The sequence below is a fragment of the Planococcus citri genome, chromosome 1 (genome assembly GCF_950023065.1).
Source record: "Planococcus citri chromosome 1, ihPlaCitr1.1, whole genome shotgun sequence".
NCBI classification, from domain to species: Eukaryota; Metazoa; Arthropoda; class Insecta; order Hemiptera; family Pseudococcidae; genus Planococcus; species Planococcus citri.
In genome coordinates this window covers 68,139,551-68,165,264 of record NC_088677.1, presented here as the reverse complement: position 1 = coordinate 68,165,264, position 25,714 = coordinate 68,139,551, and the positions used below count along the sequence as shown (strand labels likewise).

General features: G+C 34.7%; 3 protein-coding genes and 1 long non-coding RNA gene across 5 annotated transcripts in view; 1 reads left to right on the top strand and 3 right to left on the bottom strand.

Annotated features, from left to right (window-relative positions):
- LOC135845809 (tudor domain-containing protein 7B-like) overlaps positions 1-15,041 on the top strand; it is a 29,457-nt gene extending 14,416 nt beyond the window's left edge. The window contains exons 6-23 of one of the 2 annotated variants that reach the window (XM_065365041.1): positions 3,415-3,549; positions 3,625-3,813; positions 3,908-4,051; positions 5,997-6,131; positions 6,229-6,405; positions 6,481-6,648; positions 6,748-6,888; positions 7,024-7,287; positions 7,368-7,595; positions 8,513-8,767; positions 8,875-8,979; positions 9,063-9,292; positions 9,379-9,413; positions 9,890-9,979; positions 13,579-13,685; positions 13,772-13,920; positions 14,002-14,156; positions 14,227-15,041. In XM_065365041.1, coding sequence (XP_065221113.1) covers positions 3,415-3,549; positions 3,625-3,813; positions 3,908-4,051; positions 5,997-6,131; positions 6,229-6,405; positions 6,481-6,648; positions 6,748-6,888; positions 7,024-7,287; positions 7,368-7,595; positions 8,513-8,767; positions 8,875-8,979; positions 9,063-9,292; positions 9,379-9,413; positions 9,890-9,979; positions 13,579-13,685; positions 13,772-13,920; positions 14,002-14,156; positions 14,227-14,438 — 2,919 coding nt within the window. In that variant the 3' untranslated portion in view covers positions 14,439-15,041. The remainder of the gene's footprint in view (positions 1-3,414; positions 3,550-3,624; positions 3,814-3,907; positions 4,052-5,996; positions 6,132-6,228; positions 6,406-6,480; positions 6,649-6,747; positions 6,889-7,023; positions 7,288-7,367; positions 7,596-8,512; positions 8,768-8,874; positions 8,980-9,062; positions 9,293-9,378; positions 9,414-9,889; positions 9,980-13,578; positions 13,686-13,771; positions 13,921-14,001; positions 14,157-14,226) is intronic. The other variant, XM_065365800.1, reaches the window with a different exon arrangement.
- A 1,730-nt stretch (positions 15,042-16,771) lies between these two features.
- On the bottom strand, positions 16,772-18,913 carry Srp68 (signal recognition particle 68). Its single transcript, XM_065368094.1, has one exon. The coding sequence runs from the start codon at positions 18,777-18,779 to the stop codon at positions 16,953-16,955; it is 1,827 nt and encodes a 608-aa protein (XP_065224166.1). The 5' UTR covers positions 18,780-18,913; the 3' UTR covers positions 16,772-16,952.
- A 278-nt stretch (positions 18,914-19,191) lies between these two features.
- LOC135842534 (uncharacterized) lies at positions 19,192-20,098 on the bottom strand. Its single transcript, XR_010558141.1, has 3 exons — positions 19,885-20,098; positions 19,531-19,795; positions 19,192-19,445 (listed from the first exon to the last, which is right to left on the bottom strand). It is a non-coding gene; the product is annotated as an uncharacterized LOC135842534 (long non-coding RNA).
- A 2,083-nt stretch (positions 20,099-22,181) lies between these two features.
- Positions 22,182-25,167, bottom strand: LOC135845043 (uncharacterized). Its single transcript, XM_065363833.1, has 2 exons — positions 24,256-25,167; positions 22,182-24,170 (listed from the first exon to the last, which is right to left on the bottom strand). The coding sequence occupies exon 2, from the start codon at positions 23,976-23,978 to the stop codon at positions 22,446-22,448; it is 1,533 nt and encodes a 510-aa protein (XP_065219905.1). The 5' UTR covers positions 23,979-24,170; positions 24,256-25,167; the 3' UTR covers positions 22,182-22,445.
- Between the last annotated feature and the right edge of the window lie 547 nt (positions 25,168-25,714).

The window sequence follows — 25,714 nt, the reverse complement described above, 5'->3', positions numbered from 1 at the left end:
AACTTCCCAAAAATTTCTACTCTTTTGCCAAAATTGAAAAAATTCTCATTTTTGTAAAATTACTAAGAAATTTTTGTTTTTTTCTGAAACATTCAAAAGTATTGAATTTTTCCTTAATTATGCTGAAAAATTCCTGTTTATTCCAAAGTTATCAGATTATAGACATTTTTTCGTCAGAATTGCCAAAAACAAGTCTTGTTTTCTGCCTCGACTGCCATAAAAAGTCCTGTTTTTTTTTTGCCAAAATTGCCAGTAATGTTCCGCCTTTTTAAATTTCTTCAAACTGTAATCTTCTATCAATTTTTTTCTCTCAGAATTTCGAATTTTTCGCTTCATCATTTTTTATTTCCTCTAAAAATCGAATCATTTCGACTCTAAAAAAAATTCTGGTTTGAGTTAATTTGAACCCTTCTTGCGGCTCCCCCAAATTGAAGCATTTGAAAAAACGTCCTGCCAGAAGTCCTACGTTTGTCTTGCTTTAGCATTGTGTAGTCCTATACGCTTATTGCACCCCTTGAAATGGAAAGTTATGAGACATCAATGGTTACTGATTCGAAGACGTTGAGTTTGAATATTTATTATTTATTCATTTCTTTTGATCAAACCTTTTTGAACCTCGCTCTCCCCATAATGCAGTGTCTCAAAAGAAAACTTATGATAATAATTTCCTTGAATATGGCCTACTTAACTTAATAACAGACGAAATTATTCCACAAAATTTAAAATGACGAGTGACTTGTCGTTTACAAGGATTTCAATGGTGCTGAGTTCGAATATCCATCTTGTAGCTCTAGCTCCAAAATTTTGGAAACACTTTGAAAAGTTATCCTATTTTTGCCCCCAGAGTCGATTGAAAACGGGTTCAAGCTATTTTAAGAAGTTCTGAAGCCTCCAGTAGATTTTTAAAAAAATTGAAATTTCCACTACAAAGTAAATTTTAGCTTTCCAACTTCATCGAAAAAAATGTTGTAGAAATTTCTTCTTTCAAAAACCTGCTGGAGGCTCCAGAACTGCTCAAAATGTCTCGAAGCCTTTTCCAATCGACTCGAATTTTAGCTTTCTTGATCAGTTTGGTAAAATTTTGATTTTTCCCCCCATTTTTGAGCCAAATTTGATTTTCAAAAATAATTGAAAAGAATGACTTTTTGCACCTGAAATTGGTTTTTAAGGAAAAAGGGCCTTAGTCACTGACTTAGGCCCTTTTCTCATAGTTCAACATTTTTCAAAGCTTTTTTTTTCTCCATACTTGTATAAAGAAAAATTTTCAAACTATATTCAGAATTGCAAAAATAAAAAAAAATTGAATAAGGCCCCTTTTTCATGGAACCCCTTAAATGTTTCTGCCATTTGAGTAAAAGAAACTGCAGACGTTTTATTGTAAATAAAGAGAGATTCTAGAGATGGATTCCCTTCCCCTTCCACTTTTATCAGATACTTTACCTGAAACTCACAAATTCTGATTTAGGTAATTTACAAAATGAATGAACTTTTCAAATTCAATGAATGACGAGGAACCTCAGGATATTGCCTGGCGCCTAGTCGACAGATTGTCATATGAAGTAGGTAGCAGAGTACTGCACGGTTAAGTTAAAATAGCCGGATAACCGCCGGACCTATCGGCTAATTTAACTACAGGTTACAAACTGCAGTTACTTTTGTCGGCGCGCGCAACCAGCGGTAAGTTAGGTTAATAACCATACGTTAACCGCATTCGGTTCTCTGGTATCTCAACAATACATTTTGGTGACTCATCAAACAGATAAGACAGAATCGAACATTACATTTCCGATAAGAGCGCGGTATAATCGCAGGTAGTTTAGTCATTTTAACTACAAAATTATCCGCATAGGCTAACGCTAATATAACTGCTTTTGGATGAGTTATATTTGGTAGCTTACCGCACACGACACGCGACTAACGCAGATAACTTTTAACTATACCGTGCAGGACTCTGGTAGGTAGGTATACATATTTTAACTTATACATATTTAGGGCTTGGTAATCAAAAGCTAATCTTGCACTGGGTGTGGAAATGCTCAGGTTTTGGTTTACCCGTTTACGTTATCAAATCATCATCATCATCAACATCTCTTCATTAGTTTATGGTTGTTGGTTGTCTCATTCCACCCCCCCCCCCCTCTGGTTGCAGTATTCAATATTCAACTTGATCATTCATCAGTATTTCCATTCTCATAAATCAAGCTTTCAAGCTTAAAAACGCTTTGCTGATGAAAAGTGAAAATTTTCCACTACATTTAATCATTGCGTAAATCCGGTAATTTTCGCTATATCCGAAAAATCATAATTTTAAATCCCTAGCGAAGTAACATGTGAGCACATGTGCCGGATTTTTCACTCCGCCACCTGCCTTTTCGATTTTGCGGGGAATTCCTGACGATGTTACCTCACAAAGGTTGCAATTTTGTTGGTTTCGAGAACCATTCGATGAATTTACTTGAATGGATTTAACAGGTTGATAAAATGGCAATGAAATTGATTCTAAATAGGCGAGACAAGAGATAACGAACGAGAAGAAATGAACTGCACGAGAACGGAAGAGATCTATACTAACGAGATAGAGGAATTATAACTTTGTATCAGTTTATCTGCGGTATGCAATTCATGTGCGATTTTGATTTTCCGATTTGATTCGATTTAAAATTTCATCGCTCGAAAATCTCGAAATAATATAAATGTAGGTAAATAATTGGCTGGCTACGCGAGTTTTTCGTATTTTTTTTTAGAGGTTTACTTCGATTCGATTTTAGTAAACAAAAAAAATTTGGCGCTTTCGGAAATTTCGTTTTATCAAAATTCAAATTGAAAAAAAAAGTCGTGTAATTTAAAATGTTTGTTTTGAGACGTCCTCGTGTAAGTATATCTATACGCGATAATTCGAGCAGGTTTATTCGACACATTGTTTATTATCGCTATGTTTATTGAAAATATTGTCGTTGATGTTTGTATTAAAGCCCGGAACGATGTCGTTAGTGATGTAGTTATAACAGCTATCGCATCGCTTAAAAGCGATATCCGTTAGTAATCGGTATCGCCAAATAAAACCCGAACCTGTTAGTTGGTACAATCACTTTTCATAAAACGATTATTTCAGTATCGTTTATGCATGGGCACAGAAATCCTTATCTGTTGCATGAATACATGAATGGTTGCGCACGCTTATATGAGCGCGGGGGTGTGTGAGTGTGTGAGTCAGTATTCAAAAGCGTTTGCGATAGCGATACCAAAAGCGATACTAACGACATCGCTTCAAATAAACCTGTTACTAACAGTATCGTTAACAGTTTTGAAGCGATGTCGTTGTAACGACTATCGACATCGTTCCGGGCTTTAGTTTGTATATCTACGTGATCACGTTATCAATCAATTACCATTAATCTCGCGTATTATTTGTAGAATGAAATTAACGCTTCAACCAAAGAATCTCCGCAGGGCGATGCAGTATCCAAAGGAAAAGGCGACATGAAGGAGAAAATGAACCTTACTCGTAGTCCTGGTGCTCTGTTGGCCGCCGGAAGAGCTATGCAAGAAGTAAGTCACAGTATGACGGTATGGATTATCTGAGATGTCAAATAATAACATCATTAAACAAACGTGTTAATTTAGCCAAATATAACTTCGACGTCCAACTCCAAAGTTCGACTCAAAGACCTAAAACCACTGCCTCCACATCAGACGCATAGTTTCATTCAGAAATACTTATCGAAAAACTCGAGTACTCACGGTGATGCGGTTCTGCCTTCTGTTCCGGCACCAAATCCTAAGCCAGCTGATTCCCGCGAACCTTTTAGAACTGTAAGTGAATCGACTCGTTTAATTTTCTTTTTCTCTTTTTCCTGTATGAAAGGTGTTTAATGACTTGTAATGTTTGCGATTTATTATTATGTAGTTGAATAGGTCTGATTCAATTAACAGTAACGGTTCACGACCTTCGCCTGCATCGTCTCCAGTCGATAAAGTCAACCCAAGTTTACCACCTTCGTCTAAAATGTGTGATTTGAATATGTTCCAGCCCAGTCGTTATGTTGAACCGGTTAGTACAGTAGTAATTATCAAAATGCTCAAAATTGTGTTGTATTTACGGTAAATTACCGCGAATATCGAGAAATTGCGGTAATTCACGGTTATTGCAAGTCTGATTGCGGTAATTACGCAAATTTTGGATGGTAATTACCGTAAATACGGTAACTTTGAAAAATTACCGTAAAATTGTGATAATTTACCGTAATTACCCTGCTAACTGGTAATTCCCTCCCCCCTCATCAAAGCCTTGTGGAACGTTGAGGAGGTGGGGGTACGCCACAATGTTGTGCTCCCAATAAAAAAAATAAACGATTTCATTTTCAAAAAAAAAAAAAAAAACTGGTAATTTACCCTAATTTAAATGGTAATTGACTGGTAACCGTAGGAAATATACTGGTAATTTTGGTATTTTGGCTGGGTGATTTACTAGTAATTACCGTAAGTACTAAGTATGGTAATTCACATATTTTTTAAAAAAAGTAATTTACGGTAATTTCCATAAATATTGAAAAATTAGGGTAATTTACCGTAATTACGCTGGCGACTACGGTAATTTACCTGAATTTTCAATGGTAATTTATCTAAACTTTGAATGGTAGTTTACCGGCAATCACTGAGTTGAAATCAGTTTGGTTCTTTTGATATTTTGGCATGGTAATTACCATAAAAATACGGTAATTTCTATATTTCAAAATGGCAATTCACAAATTCTGGTAATTTACCTGTATTTTTAATGATAATTGACCGGTAATCATTGTAAATACCGGTAATTTTGGTATTTTAGCTTGATGATTTACATATTATAGTAATTACCGTAAGTAGGGCAATTTCAATACATATTTTAAAGAGGTAATTTACGGTAATTTCCGAAAATACCGAAAATTTGTGGTGATTTACCGTAATTACTCCGTTGACTACGGTAATTTACCTAAATTTTTGAATGGTAATTTACCGGCAATCACTGAGTTGAAATCAGTTTGGTTCTTATGATATTTTGAATTTTTGACATGGTAATGATTAATTACCATAAAAATACGGTAATTTCTATATTCCAAAATGGTAATTCACAAATTGTGGTAATTTACCGTAATTACGCTGCTAACTGGTAATTCACTTGTACATGTATTTTCATTTTCAATAATAATTGACCGGTAATCATTGTAAATACTGGTAATTTTGGTATTTTGGCTGGGTAATTTACTAGTAATTACCGTAAGTATGGGCCATTTCAATATTTTAAAAAGGTAATTTTACGGTAATTTCCAAAAATACCGAAAAGTTGTGGTAATTTACCGTAATTACTCAGTTGACTGCGGTAATTTACCTGAAGTTTCAGTGGTAATTTACAGGCAATTACTAAGTTGAAATCAGTTCGGTTCTTTTGATATTTCGGCTTTTGACATGGTAATTACTAATTACCATTAAAATACGGTAATTTCAATATTTTAAAATGGTAATTTACGGTAATTACGCTGCTGATTATGATTATTCGTCTAAAGATTCAAAGTATTCAAATTGATTGTATGTACTTATTTACAGTAAATTCTTAAAAATACCGAAATTCGTTGTAATTACGCCGCTAACGACGGTAATTTACCTGATTTTAAACAGTAATTACCTCAAGTACGGTCATTTTAATGTTTTTTAATGGTAATTTACCAATAATTTCTGTAGATGGAGTTATTTTTGATATTTTGAAATGGTAATTACCGTAAGTACGGTCGTTTTTAATATTTTCAAATGGTAATTTACCGTTTACATGGTAAACACGACGTAATTATCTAGCAAAAATGAATTTTCGATTATTTAAAATTTGAATTTACCAAAGAATTTGATGATTTTGGTAAAATTATGTATTTTTTATAATTACGGTAATTTAACGTCGATTGACGTGAATTTTTTGGTATTTGTCTTGAAATTTTCAATTCATAATATCTTTATATTACGCTTTTCAGGACTTTTCTGACGGCACAAGTTGTGGTAAATTACTCGAATTCACCGCTTGTCATAATCTTCAACCACCTCAATTTAAAACTTTCGTAAAATTTATCCCGAAATCTAAAGTAGCGTCGTACATGTGTAAAATAAAAGTAAGCTTAACTAAGCATAGTGTTTGAATCGATGGCTGAACTCGAGCCGTACTTTTTATTCTGGACTGACTAAGCAATTATTACTCTGGTATTTCAGGTCGGTTCATCGTTAAGTTACACCAGTTTCCCTTTCGAAAGTGGCCTGGTCTCAGACGTCCAAGAATATACGGCTAAAATCGCTCTCAAAGAGTTGGAAAAACGATACGGAACCGTTAACTCCACTGACTTACCGGTCACCGACGATGAAAACCTCATTATTCAACGAATCGCCGAAGTTGGTTAAATTTTTCCCACGTCGGTAGTCTCAACTTGCGAATTTCTTATCGCATAATACGTTTTTTATTTGCAGATCGTGAACCCGCATTCCAGCGGATTGAAAAGCGAGACGATCGAAACGAAGTATAAAAACGCACATCAGCAGATCTTACCTCTCGACTGGTTGGATTTAATTAAAAATCGCTCGTTACTCAGCGTCGAAGAATTGGTGGGCGGTAGCATCGCCGTTTATCCTGTCGAAGTAAAATTTGATTTCAATTTTTGCAACGTATACGAGTTCAGCAGTACTCGAAACTCGTATTTGATGGATAATTTGTTTCATTTTTTTTTTGTACTAAAGGGCGGAATGACTGGTACTCATTTAGATGTATCGAAACTCCCACCATTGGTATTACCAGAGAGTGAAGTTTGGAATGTATATATAACTTGTTGCGATTCAACGTCTTCTGTGTATTTCAGAATTGTTCACGATGATTATAATGTAAGTTGAAGGTTTTTTCCCTGTGCGAAGTCTGTGATGAATAGCCCTGACTGAGTAGTTGTAGATTTTTTTTTACAACCGCGTAGTTTATTTAATTACTTACATCGTAATTTACTCGATTTATTTTCTATTCAGGGTGCTTACGTAGGCATGGACGAAAAAATGCACGAATTGTACAACGCGAAAAGAGACTCCGAAGAGTTACGACACGTTGAAGTAGTCAAAGAGGGATCATACTACGCAGCATACCTGGATTCAGATTGGTTCCGGGTTAAAGCCCTCAGTACGATTGTCGACGGTCTCGTAAAAGTATGCTTAATAGATCACGGTGATATTGACGAGGTAACTCCCGAAGAATTGTTCCCATTGGACGAACGGTTTACCGCAATACCAGCTCAGGTAAGCATTTGGAAAGCAAATCGTGCCGATCCAAGATCAGAATTATGTCGAAATTGTAATTATTTTGTGATACGTTGCAGAAAGTGAGCTGCAGTTTGACCGGACTCGAAAAATACAGCAAAGAACCGTACGTAACCGGACTCGTCTACCAATTGACTTACGGTAAAACATTCGTGGCCAAAGTCGATACAAGGAATCCATCTTTGCAGCTTACTTTACTCGATACCAGCACCGATGACGATATAATTGTTAACGACCTGATTGGCGAACGAATTGAGAAAGAGTTGGAACCGCCGAAAGTTCCGTCTGTAAGTATAATTTGTGAAAAATTCGATTACTCGATTTTTGAGTTTGAAGATTGATTTCTTGTATTGAGCATGATCGATTGAATGAAATCAAAAACATTATGGATGAATCGAATTTTGGCGTTCGTTCAATCGATTTTCGGTCATAATCTGGTTTGATCGGAAAGGCTGTTTTTGAAGTTGAACTGATTTTTCATTTGGAACATAATCAATCATATTCATGAAACGAAAAATCGAAAATAAATCGATTTTTGAGTTCGATTAATCGATTTTCCATCGTGATCAGTTTTTGATCAGAAAGTCCATTTTTGAAGTTGAATCGATTTTTCATTTGAAACGTGATCAATCAAACTTCTGAGATTGAAAATCGAAAAGAAATCGATTTTTGGGTTCGATTAATCGATTTTTGATCATGATAGGTTTTTGATTAGATACCTAGTAGTCTAAATGAGAGGTTATGTGTTCATAAATTTTTGGGAATAAATTTTGAATGATGAAAGAAATGCATTTATTTTGAGACCCGAGAGATATTGAATGGAGGGGAAGGAAGGGAGGGCTGAAATGCTTTTGCCTCTTTTTCCAGTATTTTCATGTAATTCAAGTCTTCTTCCTTGGAATTCATCTCTAGTGGATTGATTGATGAAATTTACCCTTGACGATGAGTTCGAAAAAATTTAATTCAGTCCCCTTCGTATGCTTTTTCTATGTATTTGATACTTCTTTGAAAAATGCCTTTTTTTCAAGCTGTTTCACAAAAATTAAAGCTGTTGGACTTGGAAAAGCGAATTTTCTCAATTTTCAAAAATTTTGAAGCCCATACCCTTTCCCTTTCAATGGGTCTTCAAGAGTAAAAATTGTCGAAATTTCTGAGACACCCTGTGCATTACTTTTTGTATTATTTATATCGTGTATTTTTGCAGAAAAACAACGTAACAGACGCTTACCTAGTATCAGTAAAAGAAGACGGGTCAGCATGTGTGCAAATTTACTCTGACAGTTTCTTGTTACTGAAGAGTTTTCTAGACGAAGCATCCGAAGAAATAGCCACAAATCTCGACACATATCAAGTAAAATCAACCAACGAACTCCTCGGCAGCAGAATCTTCTTAGCTAGATACGCGGCCGATGGAAAATGGTACAGAGTTATCATCGATAAAGTTGTCAACGAAGAACAAGTAAGCAAATTTGCGACTTGCGCGCGTGTATGTGTGTGTGTGTGTGTGTGTGAGTTGAAAAAATGTATACATTTTTAATTTTCAACTTGGATTTAAATTATTTTCAGATCGAAGTGTTATTCGTCGATTACGGTTGCTTGGAAGTGGTAACATTGAACGATATAGCCGACAGTAAACATTTCGCCGAAGCTTTGTCGATAATGCCAAATCAGGTTTGTGGTATTGCTGTATTTAATTGTACATACATCAGAAGACCAGCGCGATATTTTTTAATTTATAATACTTACTGTTTCAGGCTATTCAAGTACGACTCGTTAAACCCAACGAAGAACTGTTTACCGATAACGTTACGAATTTTTTAATGGATCTTGCGTCGCCCAAAGAATCGAACGAACCGACTCGTTTTCTCTTGAAAACCGTTAAAGAAGGCGCCATCCCGGATGTGTATCTATTCTTTAGAATGAAAGAAACCAATCAACTTGTCAACGTCAACGACATCATTGGCTCATATTTTCCACAATTCAGGTTACTAACTAAATGATTTTCAAATTATTACTAGTATAGTTGGAGTTTGTATTATTAATTGCGTTGATTTTATTTTCACTTCACAGAGGTCCGAATCATATCAGTATCAATTTATCAACTGGTAAGTTGTACAGAATTCAAAGATCTCGTTGGTTTGTTATTATTTTATGTGAATATACTCGTAGCACGCACGCACATGTACGTACACCTATAAAACCATTCCCAGACATATGATTGCGTCGTCTGTGGTCTAGCACATCAATGATATTCGCTTATAACCGAATTGATAACCTTTTTTATTCCATGCGCATATTTTTACATTCATTGCTCATTGTCACTTGTATGAAAGGATTATCAAAACGAAAGCACTTCTGTGAAACGTACTACCAACGGTTTATACTTTTTCGATTTGCATTTTGGAGCTTTGCATGTTACGATAGTATTGCGAGAAAATACCTACCTACACTGACACTGATACTGGAGGTAGTGGTGTTTCGCGAAGAAGTGCTGGATATTTTGATATATTCTCGAACCTCGTGTACCTTGCTATGCTATGCTATGCTTAATCGAGTCATTATTTGTTGTAATTTCCTCCAGTTAATGGTATGAGTTCTTCGGGTAGTAATAATAATTCGAATAGTGTAATTTCGCAACCGAAGAAAGTCGAACTCAAGACTAAACCTAAAGGTAAGTTTTATTAGGGTCGCATTTTTATTAGTTTATTATGTATGTAGTTTCTACTCACTAGTCAGTCGAAAGCGATGAGGCCTTCGTTTTTATGGTGAAAATATCGGACCTCCGGATGATCTAGATGTCAAAATGAAGATGGCCTTATCGATGTGAATTGTGGAATGTGGAGATGTGTATCTATGTATAAGTAGTACTCGTGTTTACCTTAAGTTAGTCTTGTAATATGTTGTTATGATTTTGACTTGGACTAACATAACTCATATGAAAGGTGATTTACTCGATTAGGCTCCTAACTGCATGCCTGGTGCTTAAAATGTGAACGTTTGTGTAGTTTTATGGTTTAGTATTATTTTATCGTAGATGAAGAAATTACCATCTTCTGATTTGGGTTCTTTCTGAGCGACCGAACGAGTCGTTTGAACTCGTTTGTACAAATATGAACAGCCAAGTCGTGTAATTTGATGGATAATTCGAGGGGTAAAATTAAACTGAACGATTTTGAATCAAGTTTCATGATATGAGAAATTAATGGGGAAGAAAATAATTATATTCTCGAGTTCAATTTTGGAAAGATTGGAAACTTCATTTGCCGTAGAATTTGGGTTAAAAAAATTGTACTAATTCTAACAATTTTTTGAAGAGAGCAAAATCTCAGAGGTCAAATCTCCCCCCCCCCCACAAATCAGTCTAGTTTGAAAATGGTAGGTACTCAACTTATAGTATTTCTTGAAATTTTAATGATGAAGATTGAGCTTTTCATCAGGGTTTGAATTAAAATGAAGCAAATTAGTGTTGAAAAGTTTTTTTCGGTTTTATTTTTTAAGAAGTGTGCTCCATCAACTGTCACAGGGAGGATCAATTTTCGAATTGGGCAAAGGAAACTCGAATCAGCATTCAAAAATCCTTCATCAGACATCATTTTCTAGTGCCGAATTTGATTCATCGATTATTTTATGCGAATTTTTGAATATTAGAATTTTCAGTTCTGAACTATCTATCTTATTTTTGATCTCTAAAATCGATTGGTGATGACCTGATGATTTTGAGCCATTCTGGAGTCTCTGATGTATTTTTGAACTTTTCAGTTATCGAAAAATGTCTTGAAAATGAAAAAAAAAGAGTAGAAGGAATCTAATTTCATAATATTTACAATACGAATTTTTTATAATAAGATATTTGCAAAATTATGAGAAGGGGGGTGCGGAGCCCCATAAATTTGGGCCAAAGTGTAAAAAAATATCAAATATCGTGTGACATATCGTTTCGTATATTTTCGAGAGCGCTAAATGCGAATTTCAACTAATTTTTTCGATTTGACTCCTCCAACACGCCCTCCCCCCTCCATTTGAGAGCCCTAATTAGCTGAAAATTGATAAAAATCGTATGACATATGGTTTATTAGGTTTTTGGGAGTGCTAAATACGAATATTAACTCTTTTTGTGATTTGGTCCTTCCAACCCTCCCCCCTCCCCTATCATTGAGAGCCCAAATTACCTGAAAATTGAAAAAATCGTATGACATATGGTTTATTAGGTTTTAGGGGGTGCTAAATACGAATATTAACTCTTTTTGTGATTTGGTCCTTCCAACCCTCCCCCCTCCCCTATCATTGAGAGCCTAAATTGTCTGAAAATTGAAAAAATCGTATAACATATGTTTCATTAGGTTTTCGGGGGTGCTGAATACGAATATCAACTTACATATTTTTATTCCTCAGAAAGCACAAATAAATTTTGATTTTCAAGAATCGAATGTGGATTTTGATTCAAAAATTTGCAGTAGAAATTGAAAACAATTTTTTTAAATATTTAAAATTGAAAAAACACTTTTTTTTATTTTTTATTTTTATGAGTATTGCATCTTTTTTGGATGAATTTCAAATCGTATCATCTAAAAAAAAAACGAGAAATATCAAATCTTTTTTTTTAAACTCACCCTCCAGTCCATAAAACATGAGAAAATTTGACGAATTGGTTCAAATTCAGGTTTCTTGTGTAATTGAAAGTCTTTTAAACATTTCCATGAATAGTGTTTGACATCCCTGCAGGGTACAAGTTTGAAAAAAATTTTGATCGAAAACTGAAGATGGAAATTTTTAACAGAGATGTCAATTTTACGGCTTTCAGACGTGCTTAGGAGTGAATAATCGATCTGAAAATTTTGTCGTAAGGGCTTTGAACCCCAAGGACCATCTTCCACTGGTCAATATTAAAATCCCAACTGGCGGGTGATTCATTCCCGAAACCCAACTATGATTTTAATTATCAAGGACAAGGTATCACTTTTTGCCAAAAATAACAAAGTACGAGTATTTCGCATTTTGTCGAAATTGCTGAATAAAAAATGTCGTTTTTCGCCCAAAATTGCCAAAAATTATCATTTTTTTGAAAATTAAAAATCCAGAAAGTCTCTCTTTTTGCCAGAAATTGACAAGTCCGTGTTTTTTTCTACCTAAAAGTTACCCAAGTTTTGCTGTTTTGCGAGAAATTGCTTAAAATTCTCACTTCCTTGTCAGAAACTGCCCAAAAGTTACGAAGTTGCTAAACAGTCTCATTTTCAACTAAAAGGTTCAAAAAAAACATTGTTGCCCAAAATAGGTGAAAATTTTCGTTTTTCCCCGAAATTGCTAAATGGTCATTTTTTTACAGAAACGGCCAAGATGATCTCAATTTTTTACTGTTTAAAAATTGTTAGAAAGTTTTGCATTTTTGCCAAAAATTGCAGCTTAACTTGAATTGTGAAGAAGATCGCTTTCTGCGAAAAATAGCAGAAAACTCGCTTGATTCTTGCCAAAAATTGCTAAAAATTGTCATTTTCTTGCAAAAAATTCTTTTTGCCCAAAATGCTAACTTTTTTTTACCAAAAATGCTCCTTTTTCTTGCCAAAAAGTTACAAAATAATGTAGTTTTATCTTGTCAAAAAGTTCGTTTTTTTTTTTCTGAAATTGTCTCAAAGTCTCGATCGACTTTTATTCTTAAATTTCAATTACCATGTTTCGTTTGGCAATTTTTTCTTAGGTTATATTAGGTAAATTTACGTAATTGAAATCAAATAATTTTTTTTTCTAATTAAGTAATTTTTCACCTTTTTTTTTTTAGAAAAGATCCCTGCATAAGAATTTTTTCTGAATTTTGATCGAAATCAAAAAGCTCTCGTTTCTTCTATTTTTCATTATGTGACCTGGATATGGGACTCCCTTCCCCTCCGCCTGATGAGATCAGTTAAAAATATGCTGTCTTTATGGGCAATTCAATTCAGAACATCGCGTATAATGTAGCCAAAGGCAACCAAGGACTGATTTCTGACCATCTCTCCCTTTCCCTCCTCCCTACAAAAACCTTGTTTCGAAATGATCGAAGGATCAAAAAATTCACTTGGGGAGGGTACGAAATATTAATCAACAATAAAGTACTGTACCTACATCTTTTTTATGGACCTATAATACGTGGAAATGGGTGTTGGAATTTGTAAATAAAAGAGTACGCTCTCGATGCATGTGTTCGCACCCCGGTGATGGTTGTTTTCGTAGATTTGTTGTTTATTCCATTGTTAAAATATTGAAAAATGCGTAACCCTCGATGATTTATCGTTACAGAAACCCTGGAAAGAGTGGCCCCGGTTCCGATGTACGTAATCCCATCCGATGTAAAGGAGCAGTTCGGCGTGTATGTGACGATGGTTTCGAGCCCTTTTAATTTCATAGTGAGTAATGATTGTTTGGTTTACGTTACGTGTGTGAATTTTCTTAACCATTTATTGTTTTTAATGCACGAAATGAAATCGAACAGGTACAACCTCAAGCTGATGCCGCTAAGTTGGCCGAGCTGAAATCTCTGATGAAATCATTTTACGATAAAGAAGAAGCCTGCGTTGACGTGTCGAATATTAAAGAAAACGAAATTTACGCCGTTAAGAATGTAGATGGGATGTGGTACCGGTGAGTAGTGATAAATCTGCCATGCCCTCTGAACTGTATGAATCATTCAGATTTTTAAAACGATGTCCTATTTATCCACAGAGGTATGGTGATGACGTTGATGAAAGCTTATAACAATATCACGATAAAACTGATAGATTATGGCGAAATTATCACAATTCCGCATTCAAATATCGCCCAATTACTGCCGGCTTTCCGCCAATTATCCAGACAGGCGATTAAAGCAGAATTAGCTGGTGAGTTGAAGTCGTCTATTGAGTATTTGAATGCGATAGATGCGATTTATCTCTATTTTTACGGTTTCAGGTGTCACTCCATTGCATGGAGATTGGTGCGTAGACGATTCTTTGCGCTTTAAACAACTAGTGTCCGAAAAAATGCTTATTAGCTTCGTTGTGAGCGTTCTGGACGATGGAAAAATAAGTATTATTCTTTTCGATACATCTGCTGATGATGCCATTGACATTGGAGCCGTCTTAATTAACGAGGGACGTGCTAAAGATATCACTCAACATTGAAATTTGAAACAAGCACAGGTGAAGTTTTCTGCGGTGTGATGGTTTTCTGGTTGGTTTTGTATTAGTGTAGCGTTGTTTTCGTTTTTTTTTTCTACCATTTGTTTAAGTTTAAAATATGACCTTTGTCTGTTTTGTTTGCTCTTTTTTTTTTTTTTTTGCTCCCCTAGCTTAATATACTGTTTTTCATTTCAAATTTATAAGTTATAGTATTTTTAACGTTAACAATATTACTATGCCATAATGTACGTTGTTGTAATATTTTGATTACGAAATTTAGAGTTTTCTTTCCTAAATTTCGACGCCAAATTTTTTGATGTCTGTTGTTATTCGACTGCCCGTAACTTACTGTGATAAGGTACAAAATGCGAATTATTCCTTCTTTTTACTTTGGTGATACTGATTTGTTATTTTTCACATTTTTCGTTTTCTATATATTATTATTATTACTTAATATATATATCGGTCGTACGTAGTTTTTTTGTACTGTTAAATTCACTCGAAATTACGATAGATATGTTATTGTTTGTACTGATGCGTTTCACCATTACTTATTTACGAGTTTTGTTTGTGGTTAAATGATAATTATAAAGTTTTTATTGCGGAGATGTGAACATTGTTTTTGTTTCAGAGTGGCCATCGAGTGTCCTATGCTGAGTAAGTGTTGCGAAAAATTATATGTTGTGGGATAAAAAGGGAGTAATTTTTATGTTGAAGTTTAATTGTCTACTTGATACTGAAAATTATCGAAACACAGATGGATTATCAAATGTGCTAATATTTAAGGAAAATAATTGATAGGTACTTACTTCTGAAAGTTTAGCTGGCACCTTAATAATGCCTCCAACATTTTCTACTAAATCGGACATTTTTATCAACATTCATTTTATTTTATTTTACAAAATCGATATTTTACCGGCAAGTTGAAAACGAAATGCTGGAAAATTTTCATTGACAGCTTTTGATACTCATCGATAAAAATATCCACTAATTTGATAACGTGGCAACCGAACCGATGATAGGCAACCCAAGCAACCCGCTTTAACGATAGTCCAATGCCCATTAGTGTTAGATTCGAGTTTGATAGAATGATAGAGAAGCTAAAAATACTAGAAATTTTTGATTTTGGAAAAGCAGTTGAAAAATTCATTAAAATTGAGTAAATATTTCGAGTGAATTAGATCTGAAAAAAATTACAAAAATACGATTCGTCGGTAAACCCCTCTCCCCTCTTTTCAAAACATTTGCAATCGAGTGATATTTGGAATTCAATTTGTGAAAAAAATGTTTCAAAAAATTCATATACGGGCAGAAGTAAGAATTAATACAGCTGAAATTTTTCAGCAGTCTGAAAAATTTCGAGTGAAATTCGATGATTAAGACAATAGAAAAAAATCCATTTGAGGCTAAAATTTATCAGGAGAAGAAAAAGGTCCGCATATTTTATAAAAAGAAAAATTTAGTAAAAAATTCGCAATCGATTGAAAATGATTGATGTTTATAGGAGTTTTTTAATTTAATTGGTCAAAGTGTTTTAATTTGTGAAAAAATAAAATGTTTTTCAGCACACTTTTCTCCTCTTCCAAAAACTTGGTGGATTGGATTCAGATAAAAGTAAAATAGAAAAAGTATTCGAACAATACATACATATATGTATGTGAAAAAATGTGGGGGGGGGATCCTGATGAAAATAACTAAGAAAAAAGTCCATTTGTGATGAAAAAAGTGCAATCTAATAAATTGTAATCGATTCAAAAATTCCACCCGAAATCGAATTCAAAAAAAATTGTTTGTGTCAGAAAACAAAAAAAAAACTATTGAAAAAAATTAGGCAAAAAATATCAATGGCATGAAAAATTCGAAATCATTCTCGAAAAAAATAGTAAAAGACTTATTCGGTGGGAAGCATTTTAGGGAGAAAAATGTAAAAAAATTCATAGGGCGGTAAAAAACAGAAAAAATGATTTCCTAAGCTAAAAAATTCCCTCTTCATTAAAAAAATTTACGAAATCACGTTCGAAGAAAAAAAATGAAAAAAATGTACTCAACTATAAAAACACAAAAGAGATGAAATTACCACAATTTTATTCTTCAGAGTTGAATATTACGATCTGTATAATAGAGTTTTTGATTTTGGTACGTTCATTTGCTCAAGATCAGTTATATTTTTCCTAAAAAAAAACAAGTTCTTCTTCACTTCTCCATATTTCGTTGCTTGAAATTCGGTTGTTTTCAAATAGTCATCACCGAGATAAAAACCTGACATAAATCTCAATTTACTGGTTCATAATATCGAGTATTTTGATCCGATGCATAAGTCAATGAAAGTCGTCAAATAAACGAATGAAACGCTTTACAAACGTGTATATTTTTGCAAAAAATAACAATATTTACAAACGTTCGTTAAAAGAGAGAGAAAAACCCTTATGTAGAAAAACTCCGCGTACAAATTACCTATGTAAAAAAAAATAATAAATACGTAATAAAACAGCGGTAGAAAAGCGCCGCCGTATTGGCTCACTTTGGATTATTCCATCCCCATAATCCTTTGACAAATCCTTTAATACCGGCTGGATTAGCAGCGTTGCCTTTTCTACCGGAGATCTTTTCGTTAAGCGATGGGAATTTGACCATATCGAGAGCCAAGTCGAAAAACAGCGGTTTACAGGGAGTCGGAATCATGGAGGGTGGAACGGTTACGAGATTAGGTTGCTTGGTGACCAGGCTTGGATCTTCGAAGTACTCGTCTAGTCTATCGATCAGGGGCGGTTTCTTGGGATCTTTTTTCTCGCTGGATTCCGGTGCGAACATACTTTTAGCTTGGACGATCATTCGGTTCGATTCGACGGCTTCGATCAAACGATTAAGTTCATCGGCGACGGCAGTTTCGATGGAGTTGCATTTCAGAGCTGTGGTGGCGAGTTGAACGGATCTTTCGTAGAGTTTAACCGTGTCACCCCATCGGCCAACGGTGGATAGGTTTTCTCCTATGGAGTAACAGCGGAGCGCCTGATATGCTTTGATTTTCGATTGTATTTCGAAGGCGAAATCGGTATCGTATTCGCAAATCGGTAGTTGTTCCATTTCCATCAGGTTCTGTATGATTATTTCGTAGAGACGGGTACGGTCTTGGTATTTTGTACGTTGAATCGAGCTGTTTTCGAGTTTCTTGGATTCTTCGGCGGTCCAACTAGATTCGGCGTCTTTTCGAGCTACTTCGATTAGTAAATGGTTTCGTTTGATGGTGCGGTTCAGCCTGATGTAAGATAGATAGTGTAAGAGGAGCTGCGTGGATGAAAGTCCGTCGGCGGATTTCACTCCGGGATCGGCTTTGCATTCGTCTTTGACTACGGTAATGGCGTCTTTGCAGTCCATCAAGTGTTGTTCGATTAGATTCAGGTTATCGACGATGGAAGCGTTGACGAACGATTTCTCGAGATCTCGATCGGCCATCAAGAAAGCTCTAACTTTTTCCGATTTCACTGGGAATGAACGATTACGCCATTTGACCTCGTTCATCGCGTCAGTGTTGTATTTGACCGTTTGATCGACCAGGATATCTAAATTCTTTAGCAATTCGCCGTGAGCTTGACTACGTAATTGGAGTAACTCGGCGGCGGTCGCTTCACCGAGATTGTAAGCGCAATAACGTAAACTAGGTGTGATTTCTTCGCTTTTCTGTCTATACAACGTGGCGTCTTCTTCGTTCAAAGCTGACGCTAATTTTTCGTATATTAATTGAGCTTTTTTAAAGTACTCGATGGCCGATTTCCACAGCTGTAGTTCGAAGTGCAACGTACCGTGAATCCACGCCACGTACCCTTCAGCTTCCAGCTTGGTTCTGCTGTCGAATTTAGGCGAATCACAAAGCTGCTGCAGCTGTAGAGCGTACGTGGTGGCTTTACGTAGACGTGAAATTAGATGGAATTTTTTCCTCGGTTCGGTGTTCGCTTCGAGTCGAAGTTGCATAGCGTAACTCCAAGCACGTTCGGCTAACATCAAAGGTATCGTAATGGTTTTATCGTTCAGGTGTCCCTCGTCGATGAAAGTTTTCTTCTTGAAATTATGACGGTCGCTGGGAGGTAAACTGAGTGCTTTACGTAAACGTCTGATACGCCTGGAACAGTATCCTCTGTATCGCTGGTAGTCGCTGTGTCGAAGACCGTGCTGCTGTTGTACGTCTTTGACTATTCTTAGTATTCGTATCGTGCATAATGGTTCGACAACCGAGTTATCAGATTTTTTCGACTTACGTTTGGTTTTTGAGTCGGCTGAGGACATTTCAACGTCGCCGGAATCGTTCGCGTCGTACGCGTTCGTCATTTCTACATCTTCGACGACCATTTTCAAGCTATAATACGACTCCGGTGAATTAGAATTAATTGTGAATTGAACTAAATGGAGAATTAACGCGACAGATTTACTGATTAGAAACTTGTAAAAAGTTTTGACGTTTGTCGTCGTTTCAACAAATAAATTTGTTGACTTCATGATTTGGCAGTTTTGTCTACTGAATTATTTTATATAGGTAGATGAAAGTTACCTACTTAGCTTGAAAAATCAGACCTTATTTTGTCAGTACGCAGGTGGATGAAGTGCGATTTGATTTAGGAGCGTGTAAAGACCGACGGGAGGGTGTCTAGTTTTCACCGATAAATTACTGTTTTGATGGGGAGTGAAACTTTTTCCACGGCTATTTATCTCTTATGTAGCTTCTTTTTTTGCGGAGGAGTACTACAAATAATAATTTTTGCGAACTTGCGAACTCTGAACATATTATCTAATTTAATAATACGAATCGAATTATAAAAAAATAAAAAAACAGAACTGTAGAACAGATACGAATAAATATGCTTATTATACGTGCATATTTTTTAAAAATCATCCAAGTATTCAAAACGAGCATTGAAATTGGACTTCCCAGTTCCCATCAACCACGAAAACAAGAACTATAGCTCCATTACTATATTTCTCGGTTACCAACGTTACATCTCGCTGTTATTTCTGAAACTAATGATCGAATTATTTATTCAAATTCACAACTTTGAAAATTTTGAATCGTCAATAAGACAATAAAACATTGTTATACTGTTACCTTTTTTTTTCTACATAGCAATGTTCACTTTATTCGAAGCCGGCAAGGTTGCATTAGTAGAGTGTACCTCCACTGATGCTGCAAAGTCGGGTACGTCAATTCGGGATTCATCACCATTGATCAGGTTTTCAATTCGGATGTCTAGTGAAGATTCATCGCCGATGACGCCGTTGATCAGGTTTTCAATTCGGATGTCCGGGATGTCTAGTGAAGTCTTTTCCGGTTTGGCTAGTAAATCTGCTATCGGCGCATCTTGTTTTTTTTTCTGAAACAATTTATCGAATTATTCAAATGCACAACTTTAAAAACTCTGAATCGTCAATAAAACAACATTTTTATACTGATTATGATTACCTTTTTTTTAACATCATAACAATGTGAACTGTCTTCGAAGTCGATAATATTTAAAGCTTCTGCTGTGTCACCATCCTCTCTTCGAAGTGGCTCCAAGATGATGTTTTCAGAATCTCCTGATAAACAGGGGCGTATACGTTTTTTCTTCTTTTCTTTTTTAAAATAACAAGTCGGCCAGTTGCGGAGAATTCCGCAACAATTGCTACATGAAAATGTAACGTTTGATGACGTCATTGTAAAAAATGAAATGAATTTCGTGTCAATCAAATTCTTCATTTCTAAGTTCTAACAAATAGGTATATTTGTTAGAACTATTTAGAAGTTAATTTGATTAATTTAAACAGAATACTCTTGCACTTGGCTACATGCAAGAGAATGGATAAAAACTTTCCAAGTGGAGAATTGCAGAAGTTTGATTTTTTTTTTCGCTCAAAATCCATCTATTCTATGTATAGCTGGACCTGGACCCCATAATTTTCTTATACTTAGTCTTATACCATTAATAAGGAAATTTTATCTTCCTTCCTCTGATACAATGATACATATAATACAATTTTTTTAAAGATCTACATTTGCGATCCTTCTTAGAAAAATAACTTTGTGCTGAAAACTGCTCAGGAGAAAAAGGTGGCCCCTTGGCCAGTGAGTGAGGTGCACTGACCACTGAGAAATAGATTTATGTCACGTTTCCGCTAGTTTCCGTTGATAATTATATTTACCAGGGATGCGAGTTGGAATTGTTAGCCTTACCATAACCTGAGAGGCTGAGTTGGCTCAAAAACTTTCATAATACCTACTTGTAGAAAAAATTTTATTCAGTAACCTTCAACCAAAATCAAAAAATCTGAAGTAGAGTCCTTAACCTGAGCATAAATGGGCCAATTATCAATTCTTTCCAGTTGTATTGTCCAGTCTGTTATAGTAGAGAAGTTGATGTTTTTTTTTTATTGCCATTGTTTTATATTAAATTTGACTAATTTGAGATGAATTTATGAGTATTGATCATTGAGTATATATTCATTTCCATTCCCTATAGTAAAAAAAAAATAGTTTCAAATGAAAATACCTATCATAGGGTATTTTTTTTATCAAAGTCTCTCATGAATTCGTTGGTTTTTATTTTTTTTTAATTTTTGAATCAATTACCAAAATGTAAATAAAAAATAAAAAAATGCACGAAAAAAATTATGAATTTTTTACTTTCTGTAGGCTAGCCAGGGTTGCGGAACGATAAAACAAAACGGTATTGGTACGTGGTATTGGTATTTCAAATGTGGTGGCTAAAACGGTATTGGTTTTTCGGTTTTCATCAATTTCTACCTCAAAATTTCGGTTTTTGGTATCGGTTTTTCCAATTTTTGTGAATTTTATTTCGGTTTTCGGTTTCGGTATTGGTATTTTATCACCCAAAAATCAAGCTAATTACAGAACACTTTGGCTTAAAATTCAGAAATTGAGAGAGTAGTAGTATAAAAGTTGAAATGAGAGGAAAATCAACAAAGAAAAGTGATTATTAAAATGAATAAACTCATTTTGTTTGATGTTGGAATTGTTTCATTTGCAGAAATTTGCAAAAATGAGTACCAAAATACAGATTTTAAAATAATTTCGGTATTGGTTTTTGGTATTTTGTACCGACTTTGAAATTATATTGGTATTTTCTAAATCGGTTTTTCATTTGTCAACTTATTGGTATCGGTTTTCGGTTTTTTCAATTTTTTTCAAAAATTAGGCGGTTTTGCCGGTATTGGTTTTTTGGTATTGGTATCGTTCCGCAACCCTGAGGCTAGCTAAACCAGGGGCGAGAACAAAAAAAAATTGGTCAATTTATTTGCTTACTACTTATTTTCTACTAATTTTCTAAAACATCCCCTTCCTCCAAAACATGTCATCTTACACTTATAGGTCATGTAAAGCTCAGCAAAAAATTACGTACCCATTTGAAGGAATTGTTGTGAAATTCTCAAAAAGTAGTTCAAATTTCAAGAAAAAAAACTTCAAAGTTCAAAAGTCATACAATACAGTGAGCTCAACTCTCAAAGGTCGTGTAAAAAATCATATTTTAAATTTTTTATCGAAATCTACGAAATGATACTTACTTCTGAAAGCACTGCCTCATTACACATTATAGGCCTATATTTCAGTTGTTTTCTGTTGAAAAATCTACATATTTTCATGATGTATGACAAATTGACGATGATTTGAAAAATTAATTGAAAGATTTAATTTAATTTTACAGAAGTCTCATTCAACAAAAACAAAATTCAAAATCTCATCAACTTTAACCTTTCGTTCTATCTTTTCAAGTTTTCAAAAACGAAAAAAAAACGCATTTGCATGACGTCACACAAATATCAACCAAGTTTCGTTGATGTTTCCAAGGTTTAAAAATGATAGAGGTACTGCGGATCTATTTTCGTGATCGAAAGACGAAAACCAAAACATTCTCTCTAATTCCAAAATCCAAACATTTTTTAATTACGATTTTTTTGGAAAAATGTAAATTTTCAAAAAGATTCAATGGCATTCGCACAGTAACTGATATGTCTACATGTCGAAATTCATTCGCAAAAACCAAAAACGGCCGTACAATCGGCGCAAAAGGGAGACAAAGGCTCCAACTTTTGTGTATTAATAGTTAGATACGTCTGCTTTTCTATTTTACTGTTCGTGTTGACAGGATTCGAACGCTTCTCTTTCTCTGAATTTTCCTCTTCCATTAAAACTGCTGTCGCTCGATCTAGTAGTTTCCTGACGATGTCAATACTTTCTTTCTTTACACTTCGGTTGGATAAATAACCAGAAATTACATTACAGCGAGCAATTAAATCAACTTTTGCATCATCTAAAGATTCTCTTTGAACAGTTGGTAATATTTCGTCTCCGAAGTGGTAACTTTCCAACAATAGGTTCTGGTTGCTGTTTTCTGTTACACTGTTGGTAGGTATATCGCTGTTGGTAGGTACTACGGATAAAGAGTTACAATTTTCATCATCGGCCAATTCTTGATTGATCTCTTCGTCTTTTTGCACACAAGCATGAATGTGCTTACACATATTTCTATTGATCTGACTATCTCTGCATGAACACACGTACATACAAATGCAGATTTTGCATTCTTTGCATACATGAAAACAGCATGGTTCAGGTTGTTGTAACGTGACCTCGTAGTCCTTGACTTGATATTTTCCATTGTCAATTATTTCTACTGAATTGATATAATCAGCAGATTTAGCATGACTTTCTCGGATGGCTTTGGATTTCTTCGTGGGTTTTTCTTTGGCTAACTTTATAAGATGGTCATATTTCTTATCTCGAAGGTAGCGGAACAGCTGATAAATAGTATTATCCAATCGCGAGCATCGTTTACCATTCAAGTAATGATACTTGATCGTTTTATGAAAACTTTCCAAATGCATGTTCGTTTGAATTACAGCATGAGATCGGTAACAGGCAGCCCATGATTCAGTGTTTTTAGTATAATAATCATTCAAGTACTTATAAAATTTAACAGTATCTTCGTCTTCTTCCAACTGCTTCAAAAAGTTTTTATACTCTTGGCAAAAATTTTCAACATTAGGTTCAGCTGCTACTGCATACAACGTTTTTTTCACTAGTTTTCTTTTGTTCAAGTCATCAATCTTCGGAAAATGTTGGTTCCACGTTTTATACAGATGCCACAAGCACAACAATTGCCGCTCAGCTGAACCCATAACTGCAGCCCAAGCTGTGTAAAAGGTGACTTCGCCATCGGACATGAATATCTTCGTAGTAATCGTTTTTCCCAAGGATTCTTTGACTTTTTCAAAGAAAAGCGTATACAATTGAAGCGTGCCGCGATTACTAAAGCAGAATGCCACTGGGATTCCGTTGTCAAATTCATCCAAGACTACGATGGTGTACAAAATGAATTTATATTCGTTTAATCCATGAGTACCATCAATACAGACGCAACGATGGCCATATTTTACAAACATTTCCTTTTGGAACTCGGACATCATTATCAGAATAAAATCTTTTTTCTCAAACGATTCCAGCTCCGTTTGTTGATCTTTGAAAAAAATTATTGGGTTGCCTTTTTCATTCATTTTCATTTTCTCTATGAAGACAGCTACACTTGTAGGATCGTTATTATCGTACCTCAAAGGGCAATTAATTCCATAAGTTTTTTTTTATGTTATGGAGGTCATTTCTGTCGGTGAGATGTATTCTTTTAATGGTGGTAGGCTCCTCTTCTCGGATATCATCCAAAACTCTGGACAACGGAACACCTTGTTTCATTTTACCTATCCACAAAATAACAATACAATGTAAACAAATTTTTGATTCAATTAACATTAATTAACTTGATTGTAAGAGAAAGATTGGTACCTGCTAATTCAGCTTTTTCTTCAGCATTCAACGTTAGCCTACCAACTTCACAGCAATGACCAACATGTGAATTGCAATAGTTTACTGTGATTTGTTGATTTGTTTTCGTCACTTTCATGTTAGCTGAACATGCATATCCGATTTTATTTGATCCACGATTTTTCCTTCGAGATGTTTTTCTTTTTTTCGTGCATTTGAAATGAAAACTGCGGTGACAGACGTAATATCCGACAGTACTACCATTCTTCCGAGTATATTCTCTCCTACGTTTCACGAATTTAGACATCGTTTTGTTTTCCTCTTCCAACTTCCATGTTTGGAATTCTAAGAAAAAATGAAAGAAAAATGACAGCTCAGTGATAATTTAGTCAATTGAATTAACAATATGCGAGAATCTTAATTAATGTACCTATTACTTACCACTGAAAGAGTTGAAAGTAACACATTGTTGCTCAAGATTAACATTGTGTATTAGTGTTAGATGGTGGTGAAAATTGGAGAATTTACCAGGTATAATCACATTACACAGAGGACATACAATTCGTCTTACTTTAACTTTGACTAAAACAAATTCAGGAAAATGATTTTTAAACATGAAAATTTCAAACAGAATGATAGATAGGAAGTTGGAATGCAGTACTCAATTAGATCAAGATTACCATTTTTCTTATTTATTTTTGGATTAAGATGAAAGTTTTTGATATGACGAACCAAATTATCTTTTCTGGTAAACGATGCACTGCAATGAAAACACGTAAGAGTAGTTTTCTCAGTCATTTTTCGGAAAAAAGAACTCAAAAAGGATGAACATAATCTCTCGTACGTAAGAAAAATATACCTCTCTAACAATGTTTACAAACAGGAGCGTGATAAGCGGAAAGATGATTTATTGGTGATAAATAGCCGTGGAAAATGTTTCACTCCCCATCAAAACAGTAATTTATCGGTGAAAACTAGACACCCTCCCGTCGGTCTTTACACGCTCCTATTTGATTCACTGAACTCTATACTCTTACACTGGAACGCTTACGATACCACGTGACCCGATCGAGCGCGTTAGAAAGAGATAGATATATGTTAAGACGTTCTTGTCCTTGTCTAGCGCGTTGGTAAGTATTGCGTATTCATTTCATCCGTACAGTAGCGTGATTTTTTTTTTGTTTTTTGTTTTAATTTTTGCAATTTTTTGTAGAATTTTTTTATTTTATACGAGTATTGATGTTCAAGATCACTTTTAAGACATCGGCGATCGTAGGAATTGAGAAAATTGCTTTTAAAAAATGAATTATTTACAAAAGTGTACCAGATACTTCAAGTTGAAATATTATAATTTGTAGCAGTACTTATTCAATAAAATTTAAAAACTCATGATCTGGAAATTGAAATACTTAATTCAAATTAGAAAAATATTTAAGTGAATATTGAATAATTTAAATTTTCCAGCAATATTCTATATATA